This window comes from Passer montanus, unplaced genomic scaffold (assembly GCF_014805655.1).
Source record: "Passer montanus isolate IOZ18808 unplaced genomic scaffold, ASM1480565v1 scaffold14, whole genome shotgun sequence".
Classification (NCBI taxonomy): Eukaryota; Metazoa; Chordata; class Aves; order Passeriformes; family Passeridae; genus Passer; species Passer montanus.
In genome coordinates, this window is record NW_024360941.1 from 419466 (window position 1) to 431748 (window position 12283).

A 12283-nucleotide genomic window follows, 5' to 3' on the forward strand; every position below is an offset into this window, starting at 1 on the left:
CCGGACGCGGGGCCCCCGGGGGGGCCGCCGCCGCCCCCCGGTGCCGCCGCTCCTCGCCTCCCATCGCTGGCAGCGGCGGCGCTGGGGGAGCTGGCGGCGCTGAACCTGAGCGGGCGGGGGCTGGAGGAGCTGCCCGAGGAGGTGGGTGCCGCCCTGAGCGGGCTGCGGGTGCTCAGCCTGCGGCGCAACCGGCTGGGCCGCCTGCCCGCCGCCGCCCTGCGCCACCTGGGCCGCCTGGCCGAGCTCGACCTCAGCCACAACCGGCTGCGGGGCCTGGGGGACGGCGGGGCGCTGGCGGGGCTGCGGGGCCTGCGCAAGCTCAGCCTCAGCCACAACGAACTGGGCGCCGAGGGCCCGGGGCTGCCCCCCCGTCTCGCCGAGCTGGGCTGCCTCGAGGAGCTCGACCTCAGCTTCAACCGCCTGCGCCGCCTGCCCGAGGGCCTGGGCCGTCTGCGGCACCTCCGCACCCTCGACGTCGACCACAACCTGCTGTCCTCCTTCCCTGCCCCGCTGCTGGAGCTGGCCGCCCTGGAGGAGCTCGACTGTTCCGGCAACCGCCACCTCGGGGCCCTCCCCGAGGGCATCGCTGCCCTCCGCCGCCTCAAGATCCTCTGGCTCAGCGGCACCGGGCTGGCGTCCCTTCCCGAGGGGCTCTGCCAGCTGAGTGCCCTCGAGAGCCTCATGCTGGACGGCAACCGGCTGGAAGCGCTGCCCGCTGGCTTCGGCAGACTACAGCGGCTCAAGATGCTGAACCTCTCATCCAACCTGCTGGGGGAGTTCCCCTCTGCCATCTTGGCACTGCCCAGTCTGGAGGAGCTCTACCTGAGCCGCAACCAGCTCACCGTGCTGCCCACTCACCTCTGTCAGCTCCACCAGCTCCGCACTCTCTGGCTGGACAACAACCGCATCCGCTACCTGCCTGACTCCATCGTGCTCCTCCACAGCCTAGAGGAGCTGGTCCTGCAAGGCAACCAGATCGCCATCCTGCCTGAGGGCTTCGGGCAGCTTTCCCGTGTCACCCTGTGGAAGATCAAAGACAACCCCCTCATCCAGCCCCCCTATGAGGTGTGCATGAAAGGCATCCCGTACATCGCAGCTTACCAGCAGGAGCTGGCCCACTCCCAGCCTGCCCTCAAACCCCGCCTCAAACTAGTCCTCGTGGGCCTAAAGGATGCAGGAAAGACCCTGCTGAGGCGGTGCCTCATGGAAGAAAACGAGCAGAGAGAGGACATGGGAAACCTGGAGACAGGGAACACCCAGCACAGAGGGTTTCCTGGGCAACAGCAGGACATTGGGAGGGTGGCGGTTGGGTGTTGTCCCTTTCCAGAGCCTCAAGACAATTCCTCAACTCGGGTACCTGTCATGCAGCAGGTGGAACATCTCCCTGTTGAGCGGCAGGACATCCCTTCTCGTGTGTCCTCTCACCGAGCAAAAGGGAACACGACATCCCCTGCACCGTCACTGCCACCCAATGTGCCCCGAGTACCACTGGGACTAGGACTGTCAGGTGGCAGTAAGGGCATCGAGGTGATGGACTGGACAGCAGATGCAGAGAGGGGCCTGACATTCATTGTGTATGAGCTGGCAGGGGACCCAAGCTATGATGTGATCCAGTCTTTCTTCCTTTCCCCTGGAGCCTTGTACGTGCTGGTGGTGAATTTGAGTGCCTACGTCCCTCAGCACTTCTACCCCTCTGTGGGCTATTTCTTACACTGGCTCAGTTCCAAGGTGCCCCATGCCGTAGTGTGCATGGTGGGAACCCATGCCGACCTCTGTGCAGAGCGGGAGTTGGAAGAGAAGTGCCTGGACATCCATCACCAGATCGCTCAGCAGGAGAAGAGGGATGCTGAGGGACTCCAGAGCTTAGTCCAGCAGGTGGATGAGGCTCTGGGACAGGACTTTGACCTGCGCTGCTCCAGCCCGCATGCTGCCTTTTACGGGGTCTCAGACAAGAACTTGCGGCGAAAGAAAGCCCAGTTTCAGTATCTTCTCAACCACCGCCCACAGATCCTGTCTCCAGTGCTGCCTTTCAGCTGCCAGGACCGTTGCCAGGTGCGTCGCCTGCGGGACAAGCTCCTCTCGGTGGCCGAGCACCGGGATATCTTCCCAAACCTGCACCGGGTGTTGCCCAAGTCCTGGCAAGTGCTGGAGGAGCTGCACTTCCAGCCTCAAGCTCAGCAGTTGTGGCTTAGCTGGTGGGACTCTGCCCGGCTGGGCTTGCAGGCAGGCCTGACGGAGGATCGGCTGCAGAGTGCCCTGTCCTACCTGCACGAGAGTGGAAAGCTGCTCTACTTTGAGGAGCATCTCACCTTGCGGGAGTATGTGTTCCACAACCTGCCGCGGCTCATAGACATCCTCAATGTCTTTTGCCAGCGGGATGCCACCGTGCTGCTCCAGAAACTGCTCAGCGACACCCAGATTGACGAACTGAGGACCACTCAGCTCCATCATTATGTGGAGGGCTTCTTGCTGCATGGCCTCCTTCCTGCCCATGTTATCCGTCTCCTTCTTAAGCCCCATGTCCAGAGTCGGGAGGATCTGCAGCTCATTCTCGAGCTGCTGGAGAAGATGGGGCTATGTTACTGTGTCAACAAACCCAAATGCAAGCCCTTAAATGGGGCGGCTGCTTGGTACAAGTTTCCCTGCTACGTGAAAAACGAGGTGCCCCATGCCGAGGCGTGGATCAACGGCACCAATCTGAGCGGACAGTCCTTTGTGGTCGAGCAGCTGCAGATTGAATATAGCTTTCCATTCATTTTCCCACCCGGCTTGTTTGCACGCTACAGTGTCCAGATTAACAGCCACGTGGTTCAGCGGTCAGATGGCAAATACCAGATTTATGCCTACCGGGGAAAGGTGCCTGTGGTGGTGAGTTACCGGCCTGCCAGGGGAGCTCTGCAGCCAGACACTCTGTCTATCGCTAGTCATGCGTCCCTACCAAATATCTGGACAGCTTGGCAAGCTATTACGCCTTTAGTGGAAGAACTGAATGTCCTGCTCCAGGAATGGCCGGGCCTGTACTACACTGTGCATGTCCTCTGTTCAAAGTGCCTTAAAAGAGGGTCACCCAACCCACACACTTTTCCAGGTAAGGCACAGCCCAGCTTGCCTTTCATCTCTTTTGGAGCTTTGCCTCTTCTAGAAAGGTGTTTTATGAGGTCAGCCCTGACTCTGGTGGTTTTTTTTTTTTTTTTTTTTTTTTTTTGTTTGTTTTTTTTTTTTTTTCTTTTTTCTTTTCTTCTCTGCTTGGTTTTTTTTTTTCTTTTTCTTTTTTCTTTTCTTCTCTGCCCTAACTCCTTTCCCTGGTGGTTTGAGTCATGAGAGAAAATATTAGGGTAGCTCCAAGGAGACAGGCTTAAAATAACCGTATTCTGAGAGGAGGGGGGTGTTACATCCCCCTTTGTCTGTGCCTTTTCTCTCTGCTTTTTGGGTTTTGGCCCTGAGGGTTGGCAGTGCCATTGTTGAGAAGTCTCTGACCTGTCCTCCTTGTTTTGATTCCTTTGAATGGGACTGTGGTATTGGGTTTATTTTTTTCCCCCTAGTTCCTTTTATCCTGCAGCTCCCACTTCCTTGGAGCTATTTGTAAACACAAATAGAGATGCCTAAAACATTGCAGGTATCCCCCATTCCCCCCTTCAACCCTCCTCCCCCAAAACCTGGCCTGTGCTGCAGTCTTTCTGAATGCAGGAAAGCTCCTCCTGTTAGACAATGGGTGTGCTGGTCTCCATAGCCCTGTGTAAAAAGAGCTTTCTCTGAGCATTCTTTGAGCCCTGTCTCTAGCAGGAAGCATTCCTCACCGAAGAGAGAAGGATACTCCATCTTTTTTGTTTAAGTGTCTCACCTAGAAGTGATTCCCAGACTGTGCCTTCTGGAGCTGTTCTCAAGCACATTTTATTTTCCTTCCTCTCTCTCCCTTCCTCAAACGAAAAAAGCATAACCTCTCTCCTCTGGAACATGACTGCTGGTTGTACTTGTTAAAGGTGTCACCTCTAAAGTTGTGATTTGTATGGGTGATGTTTTCCAGCAGCATCTGTTTGACTTTGTGTATGCAGGTATTGCCTCCTAGCTAGTGTCCTCCCTGCTCCACTTTTGTTTGCTCTGCAGCTTGCAGGGTGCCGTGGGAAAGGTGCTTTGATGTGTAAATCTGCATGAAACCAAAACACACTCTGGACTGTGAGCAATGCTCCAGAAATCTGCATTGTAGCAACCATGTTGGAGGTGTGTTGGAACATTATTAAGAGGTAGCCTGAAATTGTGCAGGGAACATGCAGTTGTGCATGATTTGACTCAGAGCAAGCAGTGGTGCTGAATTTGTTCATAAGCAAATGTGATGAATAAGGTGTGGGTTTTTGGGGGTTGTTTTGGGGTTTTGTTTCTTGTTTTTGTTTTTATTTGTTTTTCTGTGGATATTTAGAATGAGGAGGTGCAATTTGCTCCTCAGCTTGAGTCCTGGCTCCATCAGCTGTATCTCCCTCCAGCAGCTCACTTATGTAAGAGCCATTGGACTTGGGGGTGAACCCATGCTGTGAGACATGCTGAGTGATATCTTGCTGCTGACATAGTGCATAGGGCAATGTGATCTGCTTTTCAAACAAAAAACTCTGGAAACTGAAGAAACTAAACCTGCCACAGAACCCCTGAAAAAAAACCCCAAAATTAGTCAAGACAGCAGACATGTGAGCATGCAGTGTGATGGGCACCTATTGAAGATTTAGCTTGTGAATTCCAGTCTCCAGTCATGCATCTCCTTTATTTTTGGTTTTTTGGGTTTTTTTAACTGGTGAATGCTTTGTGGCTGTCCCTTTTCTCCCTGTGAGTAGATGATGCTTTAAAAGGGAAATTTGAAGAGGAGCCAGGCTGTCTGCAGGCAGTTGGTGGTGTTACTGACCCCAGTGATGGTCAGAGCAGGTTCAGGCATGACAGAGGCATTGAAGGGCCTTTTCCTTTGGACTTGGCTGTGCCACATATGTTTCCTTAGAGGTGGGAAAGGATTTATCTCACCTGGGGGCCAGGCCAGGTGTGCTGGAATGGGAAGGCCCAGGTAAGCAGTGTGCTGAGCACAGGAGGAGCTGGGGCTTGTGTGCCAGGTCTCCCAATGACACCTGGGTGATGCTGCCTGTGGAAAGGGGGTTGCAGCATTTTTGAGGTGCTCCAGGGAATTCAGGGCTTGCTATCAAAGGCACAGGATAGCATCCCAGATGTCACCCTGCTTTGGGGCAGGGAATGATTCTTTTAAACATGGGTACTCTGTGACTCTAGCTGGGAGAACAGCGTACAAACGTGTTTAAAAGGCAAGGCTGATCTGTGGAAATGCTGAAGAGTGATTAAATCAATTTATTGAGAAGCCTGTTTGTTGTCATGGATGATGCTTGAATCTAGCCCAGGTTTGATGTGAAAAATGTGAACTGTGATTTGACTTGGGAGGCCTGTATGTCTGCATTTAATCTAAAATATTTCTTGCTGTGTATCTGCTCTATGAATAAAAGACTGTTTAGAGCCCCTAAATGGCAATTGTGAAGCTCAAGACTTCTTTTTCCTCCCGATTTTGTTGATCAGGAGGCGTGCATGTTTAAGTCATGCTGCCAAGCTTGTTGTCATGCAAGTGAATCATGGTTGGTGTCATTTTTGACAAGGTGTAGGAAAGAGAGGGGTCTAATGTTACAAAAATATGTAGTGAGGGAGATGTCTGTGTTTCTTTCCAAGCTCTTTTAGTGGAAATTACTGGCAGTTACAATGCTCCTAATACTTAAATAAGTCTGTGGGCTTTTTAGGACTGCACTGAAGAAGTGCTTTGCAGCCAGTTGACCTTAATAAGGGAAATATTTCTGTGTAGACACTGCCAAATTTGTGCTCAAAAATGGAAGTGCAGTCTGGCTCTCTGTGTGGTTGTGCAATCTGTGTCGTCATTCATGAAACTGATGGTGCATTCTTTGGTCATCCAAAATTTTTATTAGAATCCCTTTCAAAAAGGGGGTTCATGAGCTGAGGATTAATCTTTGCTTTCCCTCTCCTTCCCTTTCCTCTCTGTCCTGCACACTGTAGCTTCCATTGATAATACACACAGCAATACTCTAGGAATAGAGCTACTGTGTGTAGAAATGGTAAATAAAAATGGAGGTTCTGGATTCAGTTTTCTGAGGGTTTATTGCAAAGAGTGAATGAAAGTGATATAAAAATGCCTTGTTTGGGTCCTTTTAAGGAAGTTTTTGTGTTTGAAACAGTTTTGTAGCTGGACGAAATAGTAACTGAATTGGCATCTGAGCTGGAATTTCAGTATGCTTTGAGGCTGCAGTCATCCACTTGGCTGATAACAAGTCAGTATGTTGAACTGTTTTTTTCCTTTTACATTTGCATGATATTTAAATGAAAGCGTCCCTACCAGGCTAAGAAAGTCATATCTGTCTTTGAGTGACCAACAGGAATGGTTCACCTCTCCAAGACAGTAAGACCTCAGCTGGGTCATCACAGGCATTGTGGAATGCTCTCATTTGTATGTGATGTTCTTTTAGCGCTGGACTGAAGAGCTTTTAGGTTATTCATGTCTTGTAAGCTATTAAGTGACTTGGGATTGGGGGAGTGGAGGTGGTTTGCCATCTGTCTGATAGTAGACACGTGTGCTTTGTTTGGACAAATGTGACTGGACTTTCCAAGCTTGCTTTCATATGCACCTGCTAACTGCCCTGCTGCTGTTTCCTCTTGCCCTGTGCTAGGCTGGGTCTGGGTCACCACATGCTCTTCCAGACTGTCTTATGTACAAGGGGTCCTGATGTCCTGTGTATGATTCTTCTGGTGTTTGGGCTGAGAGGGATTATGTTTGACCTGTGGTTTTCCTTTATTCCTGCCTTGTGAAGGGGCTGTATGAGTGTAGACATAAGAAACTCAGGGTCTGTGTCCATCACAGAAGATGGACAAAATGCTGTGACAAGTAAGATGAGGTGATGTGGGTTTTCACCGAGTGAAAACATAACAACAAATAGAAAGCCATGGGGCAAAGATACTGTGTGAGCCTAGCAGCCCCTGTCCAAAAGGATGCTCCAGAGCTATTGGGGAGCTTTGAAAGGTTCTGGAGGACTAGCAAGAAGAGGCTCTTGTGGAGAGAAAGTGCACATCTGCCACCTGCCTTGCTATTCCCTTCTTGAGGTATCAGAGCAGGGACGAGATCACAAGCCTCTACTCTGCCAGTCTCCCACACTGAGGGTGAGCAGAAGCAGGGATTATAGTGCCAGTCACCTTTAGGGGTACAGATGGAGGTATCATAGTGTAGTTCCCCTGTGAGTCTCTCTGTCATGGCTAGAGCAGGGCTAACTAGGCCACCATATGCACATGATTCAAAGTGAACCATGCTCACCAGCCCTGAGTTGGAGTCAAAAGCTATCATGATCTCCCTTGGTGGCTGGGATGGAGTCAGGAGACAGAGAGGTGGAGGTTCCTGTGGTGTGTCATGCTGTCCAGTCACCCTATGCAAGGTGAGGCAAGAGCAGGTGAGACTGGTTTTGTCAGAAGGCCTCCAAAGTTGCTTTAAAATCTGAGCTGCTGCTCAGTGAAAGGCTCATGTCAGGTATCCTATTCCACATTGTAGTCATGCTTTAAGTAGCTGGGGTTCTTTTCATAGACAATTGCAATAGAGCAACACCTGCTTGTTAGAGAGTCTGACGCTAGCATTAGGCAGCCTTCTATTTTCCCATTTGCAGGTGGAGTCTTTTTTGCTTGACTTTCAAAGTAGATGCTATGGCTGTTTGGGGGCTGTTGTCACTCCATCCTGCAGGCTGTGGCTTCAGCAGAGTACTAATTGGAGATAATGGGACAAGACTTCAACACCATGTGAGCTTTGGACCTGGATGATCTGGGTGGCAGGATGAAGCTGAACAGGGCCCTGTGGTTCAAGAGAAGAAGACCATAGATTGGTTGCTGGAGTGGGGGAAGCTACTGTCATTCTGTGGCTCTAGCATGGATAATTAAGTTTACTGACTAGAGCTGATTTCTGTGTTGTGCTGGCTGGTGTAACTTGCTGTAGGTAACAGGAACACAGTAGTAGCCTCTGTGCCATCACTGATTTTTAGAGATTTCCTTCATATTAACCTGTGTGTTGCAAGGTCAGTATTTGAAGTCCTCTTGTTTGGTGGCTGTGGCATCCTCTAATTTAAACAACATGTTGATAGGGACAACAGATATTTCTGTGGTCTTGGAGGAAGCTGAGAAATTGCCAGAGGAAGAGTGTGGTGTGCAGAGTGGGTGGCTGCCATAGGACTGTCCCTGGTGGGGTACAGATGTGGGAATCAGTCTTTGGAGAGAACTGAAGTAGTCAGTGCAGACCTGGGCTTGTGCCCGACGGTCTGGCTTGGGAGGATGTAGGAACGGGAGGGAATGCGGATGCCAGAAGAAAGGCTGAGTTTTTTGAATTGCCTTCTTACAGCTGTCCTGCAGTGTCTGGTTACCTCATATTGTGTGTATTGGGGCTTTTATTTTGAAGGTCTTAATATAGAACTTGCTAAAATTACTTGAAATTAGAATGGCAACATGCACACTTAACACTGCTTGAAGAAATCCTCTATCTTGCTTGAAGGAATCCTCTTCCTTACTCAAGAAGTTCCTGTGCATTTCTGATAAAAGAAAGCTTTCCTGTTATGTCAGCTCTGGTACAGGGAAGCTCTTCTGGTATGTCCCTTAACAACTTGTCTTGCCCTGGCCTGTTCCCCATGGGGGTCATCTCTGGGCATTGAGCCTCTGGACTGTGATCTGCCACCACTGCACCAGGGAGATGCTAGATTTGGTTGAGTGGATCTTTTTGGTTTGGTTAGTGAAGCAAAGCAGAGTTTTTGGCCTTCAGTGCATTACTTTTTTTTTAGTTTGTGCTTTTAGTTTGTGTTTTTTATTATGATTGCTGAAATTTGTCCCTGCAGGAAATGACCTATAAAAGAGCTGCTGGGTACCAAATGATTCTTTGTTGCATTGCGTGAGATCTGTTTGAAAGTTACTGACTGTGAGGGTGAGATAAGCTGTTGTTGGAGGTTTTCCCCTCTCTGGAGTCAGTTGATTACATAAGGACAGATTTGTGTGCTGCTTCAGCATGCTGTGGACACAGGTGTCATAAAACATGCTTTGCATTGTCTTGTGTGTTCACAAATGGGGTGATATGATACCTGCTTCTACAAACACTGAAGTAGGAAAAGTTTTCCCATATAAGTTTGGTTGAGTATCAGTTTAAAAACAAAGTAAGAATGCATCTGATAGGTAATTCTCCTGTATGCTCTGGTGTTCATTGCTTTTGCAGTATTAAGCAGGCAACTGTGATAGCCTGGTGTGCTCTCCAATTAGTAATTTGCTAGTAATAGTGCAGGCTACTTGTTTCGCTCTTGAAAACAATTTGCTAGGGAAGAAAGGGAAAAATTTATGTAGTGAAAAGTCCTGTGTGGGGCTTCAATTCTTGGAAGTCATCAGTGTACCATTTTTTTTCTACCTCACCCCCACTGTGAATAGGGGAAGAATAACCCCTGTAGATATGTAAAGAAAATTGTATTCTGGGGATTGAGTACAAGGTCATCACTTGTGGCCTTTTATCTCCCTCCCCTTATTTGTGGTACCTGTGCTTGTCACACAGATGTGGACAACTGTGAGAGTAAGCAGGCTGGTGCCAAATAAGATCACCTCTTCTCAGGTGCTTTGGGGCTTGTGGGATACCTATTTCAGGGAGCTTCTTCTAGGGACAAGGAGTGGGAAGGGAGTGCCTAAAATACAATGTGAATTATAACCACCAAATTCCTCTGCTGCAAACAAAATGTCTCAGTGCTTTTGACTAGCTAAGAACTTACCTGTGCCTGAGAAAGTAATGCACTTGGATTTCAGGAGTCTCAGCCTGCCTCCATGGTGTGTTATATGGTGGTCTTGCCTACATCAGGAGAGCTGATGGGTTCTGGTGACCACATGTGAAGGAGCTGTCTTATACAGAGGATGCGGAAGCCATGGTGTTTTTGGAAGCTGTTGCATGGATGAAGTTTACAGTCTTGGATATCAAGGTCACCTGTGTGAATGTAGACCAGCTGGGAGAGTTTTGTCTTCTAGCACTTTCTTTCTGGGGAGCCAGATGTGAGAACTGAGATGGGGGGATGTGAGACCTGTGAAAATAAAGTGGCTGGTGCCTTTGTTAGAAATGTAATTTGGGATGTTCAAATGGACTGAACATCCCCACCTTGGAGGGCTTATGGTTCTTCCTCAGGAGGCTGCTGGAGGCTGAAGACATATTGCACTTGTGGTATTTTCCTGGCTAAAGCTTGGTGGCAACACTGATCGGGTTGCCAACATGGTCAGTGGTACTGTGGTTTCAGACTTACCAGGTTCTGTGGTTAGGGGTGACTTGTCTGTGGCCAGTGGATGAAGGCTGTGCTCAGACTGAGCTGTGACTGCTGGAGTGCTTGCCTGCTGGAGTTGGTTGTGGTTTAAAGCAAGACCTTAATTTCTGATTTGTTTTCTTGTATTCCCAGTGATCATTTTCAAGAGCTCTGAGCTTTACCCAAAGGTGTACTGAGTACACTCCTTACTGGTTTTAGCTGTGGATTCCTGGGGGATAAGTGTAAAAATGGCCTAGGACCTACAGACTTTACAAGGCAGCATTAATTTTGAATGGGCAGTTGAGCATGGCAAGCCCTGCATGAACCTAACAACAGCTTTGAGATGAGCAAGGTGCTTCAGTTGGGAAGGCCATTAAACTGAGTGCTTTGTGAAGATCAAACTAGACTGAACTCTGAGGGCAAGTAACCTTCAGCACAAAATAAAGTTCAGTCTCAAATCCTGTTCAGACCTGCCTTGTATTGCCAAGTGCTGACTCGGACTTGGTGCTTGAACACTCCAGGAAGCAGCTGTAGTGTTGTTGATCTAGGATACATTGAATTGTACTGATAAGATGATGGGAGACTTCTGCTGGGCTTTTACTGGCAGGATTTCGCAAGCTTTTCCAAGTGCATTTCTGCAAGACTCTTTGTGAAAGCAATACCAGGATATCTCTTTTATCCAGTTTTAGGATGATGTTTGCCAAGAGTCTAGTTTAGAGAAGCATTTTTATTTGTGTTATCTGAGGGAGCCTACACTGTTCTGGGAAAGCTCCTTCTTCCTTCATTCGTGGTACCCATCACTTTCTGTAGAATTTTCAGTCTCTTCCTGTTACAATGTGCCAGGAACAAAGCAAAGGTACAACAGTGGTAGGACAGGGATTTACGTGCCTCATGCCCACAAATGACTGGTAATAAAATTAATATTGTAGGCTTTTGTCCTAACTGAATACATTAGATTATGGCACACTTCACTCAAGACTTGTTTCTTGAATGATGTGTACATGGTAACTTTCCAGTCTGTGTGCTGAATTCCTCTTGGAGCATGTTCTTTACATTTTTAGCAGGTGTTTTTCTCTCCAGCAATACCCAGTGAGCAATGGTATCTGATAAGGCACGGATCCTGCCATACAGCAGAGTAGGGTTGTTCATGAACTTCCTGAAAAATTAATTGGCTGTGGTTTCCACAGCATCAAAATCTGCAGGGTTTGATTTGAGACAGAGGTGCTTGACCTAATTTGCTTCCAGTGCATCTAATGGTTTCTGCCCCATGAAAACACACAGTGGAAAAATATTGAAGGTGTACAGTGATTTAGCCTTGCTTGACTTTGAGAGATATGCAGTGCATTTGGTTCTTCTGTGTCAGTGCAAGGTTGGCAGCAGAGGGCTGCTGGAAGGTCTGATTTGTCCCTAGGCTATCCCAAAACAAGTCTTCTCACATTTAAGAAGACCCCTGCCACTTGCTGCATGGGCAACATACAGAGGGAGAGCTTCTTGCAGCAGAAGAAGAAGGCATCTTTATTATGTGTTTCTGAAAGTTTATGATGGACACAGCAGAACTGCAAAACTGCAGTACAGACCATGAGTCTGCATGGTGCAGCAGCTCCCTGCTGCATCAGAAGCTGTTGTGGAACTCTGTTCCTCTCTCCACTCCCTGTGGCCTCTTTCCTACAAGCAGCAGTCAGGTATGGATAGCAAGCAGTTTTTTTCTGAATAGATAGTGTTAGAAAGCAAGAACTTAGCAATGTGCAGAGCAGAAATGCACAGGCTGTAGTGCGGAGGTTGGAGAGGCAGGGACCTCTGTCTGAGGCTGGCTGCCTGACATCAGTCTTGTACTCTAAATATTCCTGTTGCCCATGTCCAAACAGTTGCATTTTCATCTCTCATTAAAGTTCTCAGATAAATTGAGATCAATAAAGAATGAAGTACCAAAAGATGGGGTAATGGCTGATGATAAAGAT

The 12283-nt window shown here is 48.7% G+C and overlaps 1 protein-coding gene across 1 annotated transcript in view; it reads left to right on the top strand.

Annotated features, from left to right (window-relative positions):
- Positions 1–12283, top strand: part of MFHAS1 (malignant fibrous histiocytoma amplified sequence 1) — a gene marked incomplete at its 5' end in the record, with an annotated part of 30665 nt that continues 18382 nt past the window's right edge. The window contains one exon of the mRNA XM_039699836.1: positions 1–3088. Within this exon, the coding sequence (XP_039555770.1) occupies positions 1–3088 (3088 nt within the window). The remainder of the gene's footprint in view (positions 3089–12283) is intronic.